The 17,819-nt window shown below is 48.9% G+C and overlaps 1 protein-coding gene across 1 annotated transcript; it reads left to right on the top strand.

Moving 5' to 3' along the window:
* Positions 1–1,388: 1,388 nt before the first annotated feature.
* On the top strand, positions 1,389–8,388 carry LOC144138314 (uncharacterized). Its single transcript, XM_077670531.1, has 4 exons — positions 1,389–1,512; positions 2,712–2,766; positions 6,631–6,760; positions 8,113–8,388. The coding sequence occupies exons 2-4, from the start codon at positions 2,717–2,719 to the stop codon at positions 8,266–8,268; spliced, it is 336 nt and encodes a 111-aa protein (XP_077526657.1). The 5' UTR covers positions 1,389–1,512; positions 2,712–2,716; the 3' UTR covers positions 8,269–8,388.
* Positions 8,389–17,819: the final 9,431 nt, after the last annotated feature.

Here is a 17,819-nt window from a genome sequence, read left to right as displayed (position 1 = left end):
GTGCCAGTATTAGGTCTAAACAAGGCGACAATAGAACGCAATTCTGCCTGGAGTATTCAATGGTGAGAGTGGTGATACGCTGCTACCGTCGCCGACGGCCGTAAGAGCGGCGAAGAAGCGTGCAGTTCCGTGTCCCCGGATAGCTCTTGGCGTTCGAGCAATCTATCAGGACGCAGCTGTTTTTTGAAGTGCCCTGAACGTACTATTTGATTACAGACATCACCATGACAAGTCGTTTAGGGCGCGGCAAGGCAAAAAGAAGCGAAAGAGAACCAGAGCACTGCATAATCCGTTCTCAGCTGCGCAGCAGTCATCCCGTAAGCGCAGCGGAGAACGGATTATGCAGTGCTCTGGTTCTCTGGTTCTCAGCGATCGCAAAGCTCGAGGCGTATACAAGTATGCTTCACGTAATGGAAACCTAGCAAAATAACAAAGTTGGAAGACAACATTTCACCAACACCGACGTTACTTGAGTGACACAGAGAAGGTCGAAATAAGAGCGCAAACAAGCGAGGGTCCGGGATTCTGTGTAAGTTACCGCGAAGAGAGAGAGAGGACCACTTTATTTTACGGCTGGGTCAGGGGGAGGAAGTGGCGGGGGCCCAAAGGATCTCCGCGACCTGTTGAGTCCTAGAGAGGGTGGTCTGGGTCTCCAGGGTTGAGCTCCGCAGGGCCTGCTCCCAGTTGGTGGGTGTTGGGAAAGGGGGAAAAGGGGAGCGCGGGCAGTCACAGAGAGAGTGTAGTTGAGAGTCCCGGGCGCCGCAGAGTGGGCAGAGTGAGGAGGGGAAGAGAGAAGGGTGTGAGTCGGAGAGGAAGGCTCTGCAGGGTAAGGAGTGCGTTTGGAGGAGGCGCCAGGTTCTGGTCTCCTTCTCTGTTAGGCTGGGGTGTGGGGGGGTGGGGGGGATAGTGGCGGCGGGGGAGGCGGTAATGTTGTGTGATCTCCCGGTACGAGATGAGGATATCCCGGGAGCTGGGAAGGCCGTGGTTGGTCTCCAACGAAGGGCCTGCTCGGGTAGTCATAGCTCGAGTTTCTCGGTTGGCTGCCTCGTTGGCGCCTATTCCCGTATGGGCGGGGACCCACAAGACCACGGGGTGAAGAGGTGGTTTTTGGCGTAAAATTTGGATGGCAAATTTGCATATCTAGCCAGCTTGGGAATTTCTGATTGCGAAAGGATACGTCCTTGTAGCACCGCAGCAAGACACATGTTGTTTTGTTTTAGCGGGGACGCAGCATTCGTGTAGACACTTTGGAAAGCCGCGACTGTTGCGCAGCTTTCGCTATCTGTGTCAAAAGGAATCCAGGCTTCTCAAGTTGCGTTTAGGGCCTCGTAAATAACACGCTGAAGATACGCCTCCGACCTCAGGTTACAACGCTCACTTGGTGGCGAGTTCTTTATAAGCGCTAGCTGAAAATACCCCGCGACAGATTTTCTTGGCAGTGTCTAAGAGCGAAGCGCCGGGCACAAGAAAAATATTTTGACCAAGGAGTGAGCACGAAGGAAAAACAACGTGGTAAGCCTCTCGCCATTAGTCGAAAAATGGTAATAGGGCGGCATTGTTTACGGCGAAAGCAATACTGGGATGCTTGCAAAAAATGACACATGGGTTTATGGGTGCAAATAACGTGATATGCAAAGGCAGCACCGACTGCTGCTTCTAAAGCGTTTGCCACTGCCCCACTGTCGGTATGTCTACTGTCTGGCTATGTGACAGGTTGGTAGGCTTGAGAGCACGCGCACGTATTTATGGTGGTCCACCTCCTATTGAGCTTTAAGTAATTGGTTTACTGATTAACGAATTACTTGGTGCATGCCTCAGCATTGACTGCGGCCAAAAGCGTCTGTAGTAACGTGGACTGCTACAACACAAAGAACTAGGTATAAAGCCCTGGTTACTCCAGCCCTCGGGTACGTGCCAGTACTCTTTAGGTCAGATGATGGTGAGGGAGAGAGATCAGGTCAACATGCATTGGTTCTTACTTCTAAGTGAATGTGCTTTGCCATGACTTCGGCCGTTTTCAGCTCCGTTATTTTGTCTCGAGGGAGAAGATAGCTTTCACTTGGGCAGAAGGGGACCCTAGGTCATGTGGGGGGAAATGGGAGTAGAAAACAGGGCGTTTGTTGCCTGGGACAAACTTCAGATTGTCAGTTCGTCCAATTAGACAGGTGGTCCCCTTGAGAAAGCGTAAGAGGCCGCGTGGGGTGAAGAGAGCAGGCCAACTGCTCTGAACTGCTAGTACATCATGTTGTTGGACTAGCTGGTACAGCATTCTAAGAGTAGAAAATCTGCGAGTCAAAGACAAGACTGGCACAATGGTGACAGGACGGGGGCAATTCTGCGCCCGTCCTGTCACCATTGTAATAGCCTTGTCTTTGACGTGCAGTTTTTCGACTCTAAACTGGTCGTGTTTGGGCCCTCCAAGTTAAAGGCACCAGCCGGGTCTGTATGATTACTAGACTGTATAAAAAGTAGTATCTCCGGCTTGGAGTTTACCCAAACCGTTATTGCGAGGGCCCCAGTGAGCCAGACGTCACACGGAGGCCCAGGAAAATTGTCACCAACGTGGACCCGCTTGGTACGTATGTGACGATGCCCGAGACAGACATTCCTCAGGGCCAATATATTTTTCGTGCACCTTCACTTTCTTAAACACATGAGGATTTAGATGTATTACTCAGCAACATGGCTAACATTACGCCTCTCAATTGCAGGGGAGATGAACGCGTTTACAGTAATTCTTTTGGCGGTCGCCATTGCCATTATTGGGTGAGTACCCACAACAATTCGCTGAGGTCTCTTTAATTGCCCTGCTACTACTGGAAGCAGCATGCTTAGTTTGTACGCGTGTGCTGCTGCACTGCATTATTAGCTAGCAGAACCCTTGCAACAGGGATACGGAAGCGCTTCTGGTACTTTAGAAGCATTTGGTTTGGCTTTTTCCTTGTGCGGTTTGTCTGCCTCCCTATCTCTCGGCTACTGCTAAATGGTTAGCCCTATTTGGTACTACGGGCAAGAAGATGGGACTAGGGTGACATGAAAGGTCCGGAATTAAGCCGACCCGTCGGAGGGACATCTTGGCGTAGCCATGAAAGAGGTTATTCAGTTTGCCGTTGCATACGCGCTTTCAGTGCTGAAATTTCATTTCATGCTGAGAGAGTTTACTGACGTACAGAACCTGTAGACAAATGTCTGTGCAATAACAAAATTGTTAATGTTATAAAGGACACAGATGAGTTTTTGCTATTTTAAGCACTGCCTGACACCACAATCTCCTTGTGATGGCTGAAACGGGGAACAAAGGTATCATTTTATTGGCGAGCTTGAACACACATGTTAGACGATCGTTCTTTATAATTCATGCTTGTCTTCAAAATTTCTACGGCACAGCTATAAGTATTCTGGTTATCAGAAACATTTTTTTCTTCAGGCAGCAGTGAATTAAGGAATTATGTTGTCACGCCTCCATATTTTAAAGCGGGGTATATCAATGCAATCGGAGGAGAAATGCCGCGGAATGCATTTTGTTTCAATTAGTTGGGGTATCCATGCAACAGAATGTTGCACTGCATATTGTTGAATTAGTGAAGCAAGCCTGTTAGGCGACGTAAGCTGTTGGGTTGTCGATTTTAAGAGCTCCAGTTTTCGGGGAGCCTTTGGAAGTAATTGAACTTGTGCTGTTTTGTCGCTTAAGTACAGCTGTTTTAAACGGAGCGATAGCGTTTCATAAGCGATAACGTTTCAAGCAACTGATATTCTTACGCTGGAAAGCAACGTGAGGAACAGGTGTATATACACGCCATGTATGGTGTTATAGACATCTTAAAATATCTAAGGAAGGCACTCGCTTTTCCCTGCTCAAACTTTAAACGAAAATGGGATTTTGTGTTCTCGCTTATGCTTTCCTCGAGTCAGCTTACTTAGCTACTTATCTTGTTATATCTTAATAGAATGAAACCTAGCTTCGCCATTATGCAGCTTGAGTACTCTCGATCGACTTTTCGGCAACCAGACACAACGAAAAGTCCGATCCAGTAGATACTAACACTAGACGCTGCACCGGCACTGACCCACCAGGGACCCACAAAAGGTAGATACTAGAAAAAATCGACATTTAGTTGCACCTTTCCCTCTTAGAATATTTTGGAGCGAACTCGGCGTAATTTCTGTGCTACAGGCTCCGTGGCCATTTGTTGTACGATCTGCGTAAGTAAATATTCTGGTGTCACACTAGTGGTCCAACGGTGTGTCGTGACTGGTTGTCCGCCAGGAACAACACAAACCCGCCTGTTGCTCACCTGTGGGTCATTGGTGTAAAACATGCACCAGTAAGCTTTCTAGTGGCCCACTAGTGGCCCACAGGTTTGTCATCACTCGTGGATCACCAGTGACCCGACGAAAACTTTCACTAGTTACATTTGTGACTCATTCGTTGGTCACTGGTCTGCAGCCTGCCCCAGTGAGCATTCTGGAGGCCCACTAGCGATCTCACCGGTTTGTAATCACTGGTGGGTCACAAGGATCCACCGAAAATTTACACTGTTATATTTGGGACTCACATGTGGGTCACTGGTGTGCAGCATGGACCCGTAAGTATTCAGGTGGCGCACTAGTGGCGCACCGGGGGGTTGGGACTGGTTGTCCCCCGGTGACTCATTAGAGCTTACTTGTTACTCATTCGTGGGCAACTGGTGCACAACCTGCCGCAGCAATCCTAGTGGGCCACTAGTGGCCAACCGGTATGTCATCACTGGTGGGTCACGAGTGATGACCGAAAACGTACCCTAGTTACTTTTGTGACTCACTAGTGGGTCACTGGTGTGCAACCTGCACCAGTAAGTATTGCGGTGGAACACTAGTGGAACACCGGTCAGTAATCACTGGTGAGTCACCAGCTTCCCGCCAAAGGATTAGCTGACTCACTTGTAAGTCATTCACTAATGAGCTGAGGGGTCTGCTTGCTTATGTGTCCCTAAATTATTGTTGCTTCACTGGTGTACGTGACGCTGGCGATTCAGCCCTAACCCATGAGTGACAGAAACGGGATTCACGGAATGAGTCACAGGTAAGCAATTGTAACGTCAGTGGGGCGAAGTAGTGACGGGGTTACTACGCACTAGTGAGCATCAAGCAGCGAGACTGCGACATTTTGCCCTCTCGGAGATTTCCATGGGCGTTGCATTGTTCTCTCACTGGTTTGCATTGGGAGTAGGGGTTAAAACGTAATCTGAATATGTTTTTTTCCGGCATCTGTTTACTTGTTCAGCTAGACAGATAGAGAAACGTTTCATTGAGCCGTTTCATGTCCCCTCAAGAGGCGTTGGGACCGGCGTACAGGTAACCTCAGCTGAATTCGCCGTAATTACCCGGGTGGTCAGGTCAGAGCTGCCCAGAGCCTCAGCGAAGCGGCCACCTTATGGTAAGGGGGAAGGGGTTGTGGGAACAATTCCAAGGAGATGTTCGAGTGTTCCCATTGTTCCACAGGCAGGTCAATTGGGGGAGGTGTAGATGGAAGGATAGATACTGTGCAGGCGGTAGTGAAAAGGGACGGTTGGGTTTCCACTAGTCGTCTTAGCTGTTATTCGGTCTTGGATGAATCCGGGTGTGCAGGAAGAAGGCAGGCGGTTGTCGTAATGTGCCATTGCGGCATGAAAGGTTGAGAGACTGTCTGGAGCTGATAGGGCTCCGTAAAGGGTTCTAGGCTAGGGCTTGTTTCGACGGTGAGCTCTCGAGTGGCCTTATTTTCTGCCCCGTTTCCCCCACGCCCGTGTGGGCCGGAGTCCAGATGTGCACGATGGAGATGGTTGGAGGACTTTTGAGTGAGAATTCTGAGTGCCAGGGGAGAAATCATGCCACTGGGGAAATTTTGAATGGCTGTTTTCGAATTCTAGAGGATGGCTGAAGGAGGTAGCCTGTGTGCAAGATGTGTTAGAGAGTTAGAGGAAGGTTGGTGATGCGCCGAATTAGTGAGATGGCGTATGCGCCCTGCCGTCGATAGCTAGCGGCGTCCACGTAAACCGTAGTGGTATGAATGAGGTATTTCTAACGGTTAAAATGTTCAAATCCAGGGAAGTGGGACGGAGTGAACACCGTTCGTCAATCTGTACAGAGGGGTATGGGCAACGTGAAGTCGTCAAGAACGTCAAAGCGGCTTTGATGATGGCAACATTTTGGATGCTGCTCAGGAATATCACCTTGGGCGCACATTGATTGTCCCATTCAAAGTGAAGTACCCTTTTCGTATAACCGTTTTTGAAGCCCATCGTGCAATAGATGCAAAAAAATTGGCCCGCTCACGAATTATTTTGAGGTGAACCTAGAAAGCGGTTCAGGAAAAAGTACACGGGCTGCAGTAACGAGCGGCTACGAGGGCTTCATGTTTTTTTTCTGCCGTGAACAGCAACCTAAAATGTGGGATCACAATCTGGCTTCTCATGAAGGGTATTGAAGTTTTTTCTCTTTCCCGACTAATTTCAGGAACGTCATAAACAGCTAGGTCACGTTCTGTTCCTCATACTGCCTGCTAGAGGCACTGGCAGACAAAGACACAAATTTTTTTAACAATTGGAGCTGTACTGCTTCTAGCTTTTAGAATGATTTCACAGCAATGTCCCAATATATTGTTTTTTTTAGTGTGTCTGCGACATCTGTCCCATACTGTGATACCTTCCCGTGCTCCGAAGTGGCTTGTCCGCGGCCTTGGCCAGCATGTGCCTGCGGAACTTACAAGGGTATCTGCGGATGCTGTGACATTTGCTACAAGGTGAGTGGACGATAAATAACGCCACACAACTGCTGTAGCGTTTTCGATGTGCAGCTGGGTTAACGGAATTGACCTGGGAAACAAAAGTAGCCAGCACGAAAAGCACTGAGGAGATGTCTCGGTTTTGACTGTGTCGTTAACTTGATGCCGTAGATTTTACGCACAAATGAGGTCGAAAAATATGCGCATTGATCAAAGATAAAAAAGGCGGGTCATTAGACGTCTACCAATATAAAAAATAAAAATCTTGAATATCATTTTTGAATGGCAGTACACAGGAGCAAGGCTTTTAGTCGGCTCTCCCCTAAGCACTTGGTTTTCTCTTTCAAACGTAACATTACGGGTGTCTTTTCGTAAAAGAGCCTGTGTCATCGGGGCCATGGACTGTGATAAAAAAATTGGTGTAAGCGAGAAATTCCTTAGGGCCACCTGCGGCACCCACTAAAACCACGGGGATCGCTAAAACCTGCTCGCTCAACCCCACTCCAGCGCTGAAGGATGTCGACACCACCAAAAAATCAAATTTCCCGTAATGCGGCGTAATTGAGGAGGAGAGGGGCGAGAAGGTTTTAACAGCGGTACAGCCAGCTAGAAAATGTCATGGGAGCATTCAAGCGGTGTGATAAAAAAAATTGTGGTTGATTCCTCTGTCATAGGATTCAGTAAAACGCGAAAGTGAAATGTGTAGTAAAATCTGCAGCTGAGCATGATTTTCGGTCGTCGGCTGCCTTGTGGTTGTGCTTGGCGAGCGATGTCCTGCCGGCGGGTCGCTTCGGCAAAGGTTTATTGGCATCATTTCCGTGACGGATATGACTTGGGGTACCGCGACATAAAACACTTTCGTGTTAAAATATAAAAACCGAAGACGAACAACCTTAAGTATAACGTACTCTTTAGCACCAAAGGTTGCTTCCCCGCAAGGAGAAGATGCGTGCGGGGGTGCACCCTTTACAGTCTGCTTGCTTCGTTGTACTGGCGTCACTTCCGTAACGGATATGACATCAGCAAAATGTTCGTGTATCCAGGACTAAACACTTTCGTGTTGAAATAGAGACCCCATTACAGCTGTACAGTACATGTTCACGGTGGTAGCTTTTGTCGTCAGCAGCCTACCACCAAAATAATCCCTGTGATGACATAGCGGCTGTGAGAGAAAGTTGTTGGCGAAATGGGGAGCGCCCACTCGTCCACCTAATTAGCGGTTATCATAGCCTAATTGTTAAAATTCTGTGTTAATATTTGGCCTAGCGTTATTTCGAAGCAGTAGTTTGTGTTGTAAAGCAAATGTTTATTTCAGTCTTCATCGGCATAATAAAACTTATGCAACCTTCATGCAACATTCTCTCTTTCAGTGCGCGAATGAAACCTGCAACAGCTTGAGTAAAGAGGTGTGCGAGGAAAACTACCAATGCACCCTGGACAACCCGGAAGAGAACTTTGCGACTGGCGGCGTTGGTCACTGTAGGCCTCATTCCAACCACACGGCCCAATTGGCTGAACACGAGTAGGGACTTTCAGACGCACCTGGAGCAATGTATGCGTTAAAAAAAGTCCATCCTGAATTGCGACGTGGTTGGGTACGGTGGAGGAGAAAGAGAAAAATATTAAACCTCTTTACTTCTCACAAAGACTACTGTGAATGATTCAACCAATCCCAGTCACTTAATTGACGCGGTCATCCTGGAACTACGGGATAAGGAGTTTCACACTGGAATAGGAACCGACGCAGGTTTGCGAACAGAGTGCCTGGCAGGAACTCTAGGGTATTTTACTGCGACGTCTTCTGGTGTTTGTTCGCGGTGTTTTCGATATGTGTGACTGGTTCGAACTACTGTTTTGTCGCGTAGAGGTTCACATGTGCTGCACCCTGCGTGGGTGAATTGAATCTTACGGTGGGCAAGTGTGAGGGATTCGGAAGTTTACGCCCTCGGTACGATGCTTGCGTACTTTAGCACTCAGGTTGTGGGAGAAGAAGGGAGAAATTCTTTGGACTTTGTTTTGTGTTGTGTAAAGCGGTCATAACAATTCCGAGGTTAGCGTTAAAGAATGACATACGTGTGCACGTGCAGGAAGGATTTATGGAGCAGAAATACGGGAACATTTTGCAGACACCATAAAAGATAACTTAGGTCATCTTAAGGAACCATGTGGATGATAGAAGTAGCGCATGGGTATGAAACGAACATTTTAGATTCAGGAGGAGGATTGGAACAAACGCAAAGGAACGAACAGTTGTGAATGTGGAGAAAAATTTAATTAAACGCCACTGAGGGCAACTTCGAATTTTTCGACGAGGGTCATGCTTTTTAGACATGTATCGGGACGTACGTTTTCAAGCTTTGGGAAGGAATTGGTGCGGGTTACTTTTCGGAATTTTCATGTTACCTTGTTGCCTCCCTCCTTGAACGTTCAGTATGTACGGAAATATAGAAATACAAAATTTTTACTTTTGCTGACGGACCGGCTGAACAAAAACGAGAATACGTGTCCGCAACACAAATAGGATACGGTACTACGCTACAAAATTGACACTAGTTTATTCTCTCTACGACTGCCAGAAACGCGAAATTGTGGTCCGTATGAATTCCGAACATACAGAGTAGAAGGAAAACACATGGTGCCGTACCTCGACTTTAACTTAGGACAGGAACACGAAAGCTGGGCCACAAGTTTCCATTATGACAAATGGCTTCATTGTTTTGCTTTTGACAAGGCTATCTGCACTAGTTACGCCTAGGTGCGTAATGCTCCGTAAAAAAAAACAGCGAAAGAAAACCCCGAAGACATGACGCAAAGAAAGGACAACACACTCGCTGAGAAACTGGGAGTGTGTTGTCCGTTCCTCGCCTCGTGCCTTCGTTTTTTTTTCGCTGGTTTTTCCAAAATGTCAGAATGCACCACCTGGCCCAGCAAGCTACACTACATATCAAGTTCGTACGTATATACGGAACGTTTCACTAGGTCTGTATACCGCAATCATTTAAAATGTGTTGCTAGCAATTCGGTTGCATTTATTTTAAAGCAGTGCGATGGGGGATTTCATTACATGAATATTGGCTCATTTCGCAGCGCTCTTCCGCTCACTCACGTAGCCTGAGGTGTACTTGCATGGATGGCCACGTTTCAACTCTGCCGAGGTTGCGGCCAACAATGGCGTCGATGGTTTGGATTCCATAGCGTCTACTGTATGTACTGTCGCGCCGAGTGGCCTGTCTGTCTGCAGACTCGCAGAATTCGATGCACGTGCTATGGAACGGGGCGCAACTTGCCCAGCCGTTGCCTACAGGCGCACACTCCTTGGTTTGAGGAAACCTAAGCACTTTTCGTGAGTCGTGCAATAAATGCGATCTATACGCGCTATCGAATGCAGCACAGCCGGTAGTAAATCCCGGACATTCCAACTTTGGAGATATGTTGTCTCTCCACGCTTAGATCAGCCGTTAAGATCATTTCCCTAGAGCAGTGGGAGACATGTCTGCCCTGCTCCGATGCTAGCATTCAAGAAGCTCGCGTCCAAGTGTCCTCTGGCCCCGCTTGTGAGAAACGACTACGGGCTGCCGTGAAGACCGTCGGCGGACGGGATGCGTTTGTGGGAATTTTCACTCCCTACCTGTCTGCCTTAGTTTCTGACCAAATAAAGTTGTTCATCATATCATCACCATCATCATCGTCATCGTCGTCGTCGTCATCATCATCATCCTCCTCATCATCATAATGTGGTTGCCTTGTCGTAGAACCGAACGACGGGCCAGGCAACGTCAAACTCCTAGTACGTCGATGTGCATGCACCAATTGTAGACGCTTTTTAAGTCGAAGGCGGTAACTCCTTCACAAAGTCCGCCTTTGGGCAGGTTGTGTCAATGATCCAAAGTGGCATTTTGGATCAAGCGAGGGACCCAGGTTTGATTCCGACCACTGGAAGCGTTTTTTAATAAGATGTGCATTTGTAAATTCCGGTTGTGTAACTTGCCTTTCCTGCAGTGCGTTTTGGACATAAAGATTCGTATTTTCGACTTTGACGTCGAATTTTGAAGACATTGGCTTTACACGTGACAATGCTTCGCATTGTAACAATATTTCACTTCACTCACGATCATCATCACCGCAAAAAAGTTGGCTTTCTGCAGTGCGTTTTCGGGCAACGTCGCCATTAGTTAGACAAAGCAAGCTTCGCTGTGAAAACGCAAACGCCCCTTTGTGTTGCCATAACGATGGTTGAAATGCTCAATTTCTCGTGAGGGACTCGTTCACTTTCGGTGGGATTTTAGGGGTCACGGAGTTTTGGTGACGGGACGGTCGCTATTAGTCAGACCAAGAAAGCTTCGCTTTAAATCCTAACGCGAGGCACCCGGGATCGATTCTGACCGCGGGAAGTTTTCTCTTGAGTATTTTTTCGATGTGCTTAGCTTGTCATCATCGTCATCATGATCATCGTCGTCGTCGTCATCGTCATCATCACACAACCGTCATATTAATCATCACACCACCATCATAGTCATCATCATCATCATCAACAGCCTGTCTAAGCCCCCTGCAGGGCAAATGGCTCTCCCATAGATTTCCAACTATCCCGGTCCTGTGCTAACTGCGACCAATTTATCCCCGCAAATTTCTCGATCTCATCTGCCCACATAACTTTCTGCTGCCCCTTGCAACGCTTGCTTTCTCTAGGGATCCACTGTTACCCTTAATGACCAACGGGTATCTTGCAGTCGCATTAGATGCCCTGTCCACACCCATTCCTTCTTGATTTCTACAAATATGTCGTTAGCCCGAGTTTGTTAACTGACCCACTCCGCTCACTTCTTGTCCCTTAATGGGGCCCTAAATAGCTTCCAAAGGTCACCGTTTCAATCGCGGGATCGCCAGAGTACCCCTTCACAACAACGTATACCAAATGTTATTCCGCACAAATACGCAAAAAAGGTCGTTTCTTTCTTTCTTTGTTCACCTACCGCTTCCTCGCCGCCATACTGCCTCTCTCTGGCGTAGTTCTGGCTATGACGCAGCCGCTATGACGCACGAAGCACTGAAACAACCTTACGCCGCTGGTATAGGTGGGCCCTTCAAATGCTGTAGCCAGTCAGCGTTCCCGGCTCTGGGGGAAACGCGGGAGCGGCTTCCGCGACCGGTGCTCCGGCACCAGAGGCACGGCGCGTATTCTTGTAGGGACGAATGTCGATCGTCGCTATCCGTCACGTACACGAGCTTAGCTGAGTTTGTAGATATATAGCGCGTCGTTTACAAGGTGTGAATAACGCTGAAAAACACGGACATTCGCTGCAGCCGAAAACATCGCTACAGGCGGAACCACGGCAAGCATCTGCAGGCGCGGCTGACAAGGAGCCCACTGCGCGGTGTATGCACGACACAGCGTACACCGCAGCAGCTAAAACTTGTCACCGCCCGGCAGAGCAACACTTTTGCTGAAATTCAGTTTATAAGTGCGTGAGAGGGGGTGATAGTGGAGTGACAGATTGCGCTGGTGATCATCGTCGGCGCGGCTTCGTAAAGCGGTGACTGTATAACTGCGGCGATAATAAGCCTTTTCCGACCGTCGAGGCCTTGGAGGGACCTGTTCGCCGCGACAGTGCCGCATGCAGAAATGCTAGCGTGTCGCTAGTCGTCGGTGTAAATCTTCAATTACTGTCGTGAACGAGCATGTTGTTTTTGAAACTCCCCTATCTAGCCTTCAAACGCTCGTTTCCCCTATTCTAAAACTGACGCGGCGACGCGACCACGGCCGACGCGAGGACCGCGGTCGTAGTTCGAGCGGCCCGACTGGCGCCCCTTGGAAGTTGAAGGAGGAGCCTGCGCCTCGTGCGCTGCTCAAAAAAGCGTGACGTACCGCCGAGCGGAGCAAATGGCTACGCGCATCTCGAGCCTTGTCCTGTTTCTCTAGGCGGTCTTGCGCCTGGTTGGTGACGTCACCGCTTCCACAGTGCTTTGGAGGCGCGATGAGAGGGGTAGAGCTTCAGGCCTCATTGCTGGCCCTTTTTAAGAAACTATAACTCGGCTTACAATCAACGCATATAAACCATTTTTGCAGCAGGGCGTTTGTTGGATAGTACTCCAGCTTTTGCGCACGTACAATCGTAACCTTTAGAACCCTGTTTAGGGCCCCTTTAATGTTACGCCTATCATCTTCCGTTGCATTGCTCGCTGAGTTGCCGTCAATTTAATTGCAACCGTTCTGGTGAGCCTCCAAGTTTCTGCCCGTAGGTGAGTGCCGGTAAGGTGCAGCTGTCATACACTTTCTTCGCAATGCACTCTCTCTCAATAGCAGATATCAATGCCCCCCCCCCCCCCCCCCCCCACCCCCTGTCACTTCTCTCACGATCCGCACGGCAGAACCGTTCACGGTGGAAGAGGAGGCATTTGAAGTAGCCCTTGCAAGTCAGCCACTACCCTCAATCGTATTTTCTGAATCGAAAACGGCCATTAGAAATTATGCGGCGGGTACCATCTCACCCCAGGCCCTAAAGCTTCTCCTTTAAAACTCACCTACTACCCAGGATGAGCAGATTTCGACTCCTGCTCACACTTGGCTTGGGGGTGACTAGAGTTCCTGTATATAGCTCCCGCAGGGAGCTAAGAGTTGCGCGACCGACCGCCATCTTTGTTATCCGGATTGCTGCGGGAAAGTTGCCCGTCTCGAGTGAAGGAGCCTCGCCGCCACGCTTCCGACGGCGGCCGACGCGCGGTGGGGGCGCTTCGGTCGGCGGCGCCTTAAGGCGGCTACGCTGGATTCCTGCGATTTCGTTCACGCTTCTGCTGCTGCTGTTCCTGGGCGGGGCGCGGTGCCGCCCGCGTCGGCGGCTGCGGCGCAGCCGTAGTGGGGGCTTCTCTGCGCGGCGTGGATAACCGGAGTGTCGCAATCACGGCGGCGCGTGGAAAAGGGTCGCGCAACTCTTAGCTCCCTGCGGGAGCTATGTACAGGAACTCTAGGGGTGACGAGGTGGCACACACGACAGCCCAAGCACTCACCTCCCGGGCGTGCCCTACCTCTGTAGCCTCTCACGGAGCCAGATCAGCTCGATAGAGCATATCGAGCTACAATGAAATCAGTACTCATTGCCGTCTCTCTTGCCTCTAATACGCAGCGATCCACCCCTCACTGACTTACACGGAAGGACGACTATGGAGGCTCCCGTTGACGGAATCCCTTCCAAATAGAGCCCTCCTCATTCACATGCATCCCTCAGTTTATCCTTTGCCTTTTTCCCCACTATGCGGAGACCGGGAAACGGTGCAACATCATTTCCTCGGAGCTCTGGGAGGCAGTGTTGAGCTGCTCTGACCCGGAGACGGAAAAGATCATCATAGCTCGGGCTACGATGGTCGCCACACAGCTCCGGCTGGCGGCCACCTCCCTCGCTTTAGAGGTCTTCTTCAATAAAGTGTTTCTCTCTCTCTCTCTTCAGGCAAAATGGTAGGCCGCCATTCATTATCCGAGAATGCCGGCCGAACGCACTCCACCCCATTCCTATCCTTCTAATTATCTCTGCTTCCTGGTTGGGATCTGGGGACACTACATCATCGTTTTTTTGTAAAACCCGTTGTGTAAAGTTCTCTTTCCCGCAGTCCCTTTAGGGGACGGGACGGTCGCCATCAAAGAGGCATAGAAAGCTACGCTTTAAAACTGTGGTTGGGTATGAAAATGTCACAGCCCATAGGGAATTGGTGAACGCAGTGTCTATGGTGTCGTCCGACTGTGCTCCAGCTTAGTGCTGCAGCAATTGCCAGAGTGCCGGCCGACGACATGTGAATACTTAAAGGGACCCTAGAACACTTTCCTCAACTGTTCTCTAAATAATAAATGATTTCAGACTGAAGGGAACAAACACATCTAGTACTTAGAATATGGTTCACTAAGTACCCCAGCCAAAAATTACAGCTCTACGCCCATCAGACAACTTCGAAACTCGCCCAGAGGATTTGTTGGCGTTCTTCGGGCGCTCGAATTACGTTATTACAACGGAGTAGCGTCTATTCGATAGCTCCTTAAAAAATGTCACAAAAGCAAAGCATAAACAGTAGGCGCACCTACAGCGACCAGCAAATCACATGAGCAAATCGAGCTCAGTGATGGCGATAACTGTAGCTTTCGCAGTGCTTCCAGACGCTAACGAAAGAGGGAAAGCTTTTATCGGTAGTGTTAAAGAGTCCCCTTAAGGTTTACGTTACGTTAATCTATGTTGCGTTATGTTAGGGAGAGCGAGGTAGTGCTAGATGCGGGATTTATTTTTTTAAGAAACGCCGGTTGACGTCGCTTTAGTGGAATACTTATGGTACTCTCAGACGCCACTAAAGATACCGCGAGGGGTAGGGAGAATTTTCTTGGGAGGTCATTCAACAGCGTTACGTTGTTGTGGGTGAAATAAAATATAAGAAATGGTTGAATAAAATCAATCTGGTTTGCTTAGGCAAGTTTTAAATTAAGGGAAAGATAGTTATCATTGGTTAAATTTAGGCTAGATCGAGTGCATTAAATAGCGTATTTGGCGCGTCACGCTACGGAACGATGTGCCAAAAGACTCTTCATTGATGGATTGGCCACGAGCCTGGGACGGCAGTTGTCATCGTCACTAGACAGTACAGCTGAGTGGGTGTGTAAGCAATGTGGGCGGGATGGTTAACGTCTCAGCCAATGGTAGTTTTGGCATAGAGTTTCATACTAATATATACTAGAGGAAAATCTGGCGCCACTGTCTAGGGGAGCCGCGCTTCAGCGAGCGTGCCGTCATGTACCGGGCAGGCACGTTCCACTTGTCCTTGGCGTGGCTCGCGAACAGGCTGAGAAGTTGGCTTTGGCTGCAAAAGTGCAGCAATATTGCTGCAGAGAGTTATTCGAATTTGTTCTGTTATTATAAAATTAAAGCTTCAGAAAGATTTATTTGTCAGGGATTATTTAGAAGCTTCATGGAAGATGAACAAAAAAACAATGTTGTCCCTTTTGGCTTCAAGACGAAAAAGAAGCCATGTGGCTAACCAAGCCAAGGAGGCGAGGAACGTGGCTAGCTACAATGGCGCCGCCCACGGCGGCCCGCGAATGCAGCGCCAGATTTCCCTCTAGTATATACAGTCGAACACGGATATATCGAACACGGGTATATCGAATTATTGTCTATATCGAACTCATGAATTATCCCCTTGAAAATTCTGTGTAAAAGTATAGGAATTCGTACGTTTATATCGAACGGTATTTTTCCCGACATTTGGTATATCGAACACCGCCAAAGCTGGAAGGTGCTCTTCGGCGGTCGCTGCACCCCCGATTTCCGCGGTCGCTTAGTGCCTTCGCCGAAACCCAACAGGGACAGAAGCCGGGGCGTCGGAGCGTCACGCTTGCCTTCTCATGAATAACTGCTCGGCCAACCAAACTACCTGCGAGCTCGACAACACCGAGGTCAAGTTTCTGCCTCCGAACACAACAGCCAGGCTGCAGCCGCTCGACCGCTCGACTAAGTCGTTCAAGGTTGGGTACAGGAGGCGACTCCACGATAGGCTTTTGATGAACCTCCGCGTGGGCACCGAGCTTAAAGTTGACCAGCTGGGGGCCATACACATGATGACGGGTGCCTGGATCAGCGTAAAGCAGAGCGTGGCCAACTGCTTCCGGAAGGCAGGCTTCGTGACGGCCGAACATTCGGAAGCTTGCGAAGACGGCGACGACGACGATAGGGCATGCACGACGCGTTTCGCGAGCTGTCGTCCCTTTTCCCGGCTGCTGTTTCAGCCGGTCTGTCTGCTGGCGACTTCGTGAACGCTGACAACAATGTTTAGGCTGTTGCGAGCGTCGGTGACGAGGATATCGTAGCTGCGGCTGCAGGAACCCAGGCTGATAGCTCGAGTAGCGAAGATAGTCCGGACGAGGATGCGGCTACACGATCGTATTCCGCCGGTAAACTGGCGGCTGCGTTCAGCTTGATTCTACGTAGTTGCGGCGACCTGGGAGGAACTGGGCGGCCACACCTTGATAGCTTCGAGGATATCGACACCAGCGTCTTTAATTCCATGTACAGGACGAAGAAGCAGGCCAAGATCAGCGATTTCTTTTCACGCAAATAAAGCATGCTGTTGCGTCGTTAGTGCGGAATTAGCTGTCATTCTTGAATGCGCCGATCGGTAAGTGGCCGTCCGCCACAGCTGAGGTCTCAGAGCCCATATTTGTTATATCAAATCTTTCATATATCGAACTATTCGCGATCCCTTTGGAGTTCGATATATCCGTGTTCGACTGTATTAGTATGAAACTCTATGAGTTTTGGTACGGTAGTAGGATGTCTGGCACCATCTATAGCCTTGCCGATGTCACCATGTTTGAAAATTTTGTTTGTTGGCACGAAAATCGTATTGCTGTCTGAGATCGCAGTACTCGCTTTTACAAAAACGTAAGTCACAGCTTGATCTCTCTAAGAGCAGAGTAAACATTGGTCGCAATGGTAACAGAAAAAAAAGTTCAAAATTCGCCGAAGAAGTATCTTTAGCGCGTTGGTTGGAATACCAGTATGCTTCACATCTAAGAATGCAATTCGCATAATCAAAACCGAACAAGTCACAAAAATAGTTCGGAGGACAACATCTTTTCAACAGCGTCGTAATATGAGAGACAAAGAGAAGATTGCAATAAAAATGGCGAGAAGATATGATTTGGGATTGCGTGTGAAGGACTAGAATAGACGAGGTCCTTGTATAGTACGCCGCAGGAACACGTTGGCTGTTCGGTTTCATTTTCCGTATGGGTGAAGCAGTGGTGTAAACAGATTGGAAAGCCCCAAGTGTTTCACGTCTTCCGTTATAAGATTGCAAACGAATCCGAAGATATCAAGTTTCCTCTAGTGTTTTGTAACAATATACGCTGAAGATACGCTTCTGACCTCGCCAGTCAACGTTTACGCAGTGTTAGGAGTTTTGAAGCGCTAGTAGAAAATATCCGGCCACGCATATGTGGCGGGAGAAAGTAGAAAAGCATCGAGCTCCTGAAGAATCTTTCGACCAAACGCAGAGCACTGTGAAAAGGAAGGTGTTAAGCCCATTAGTTTTTGTCGAGACTTGA

This window comes from Haemaphysalis longicornis, unplaced genomic scaffold (assembly GCF_048455015.1).
Source record: "Haemaphysalis longicornis isolate Haplotype H1 unplaced genomic scaffold, Haemaphysalis longicornis Haplotype H1 scaffold_5, whole genome shotgun sequence".
NCBI classification, from domain to species: Eukaryota; Metazoa; Arthropoda; class Arachnida; order Ixodida; family Ixodidae; genus Haemaphysalis; species Haemaphysalis longicornis.
Note: the sequence above shows the minus strand (reverse complement) of the source record. Positions and strands in the feature narration are given on the sequence as shown.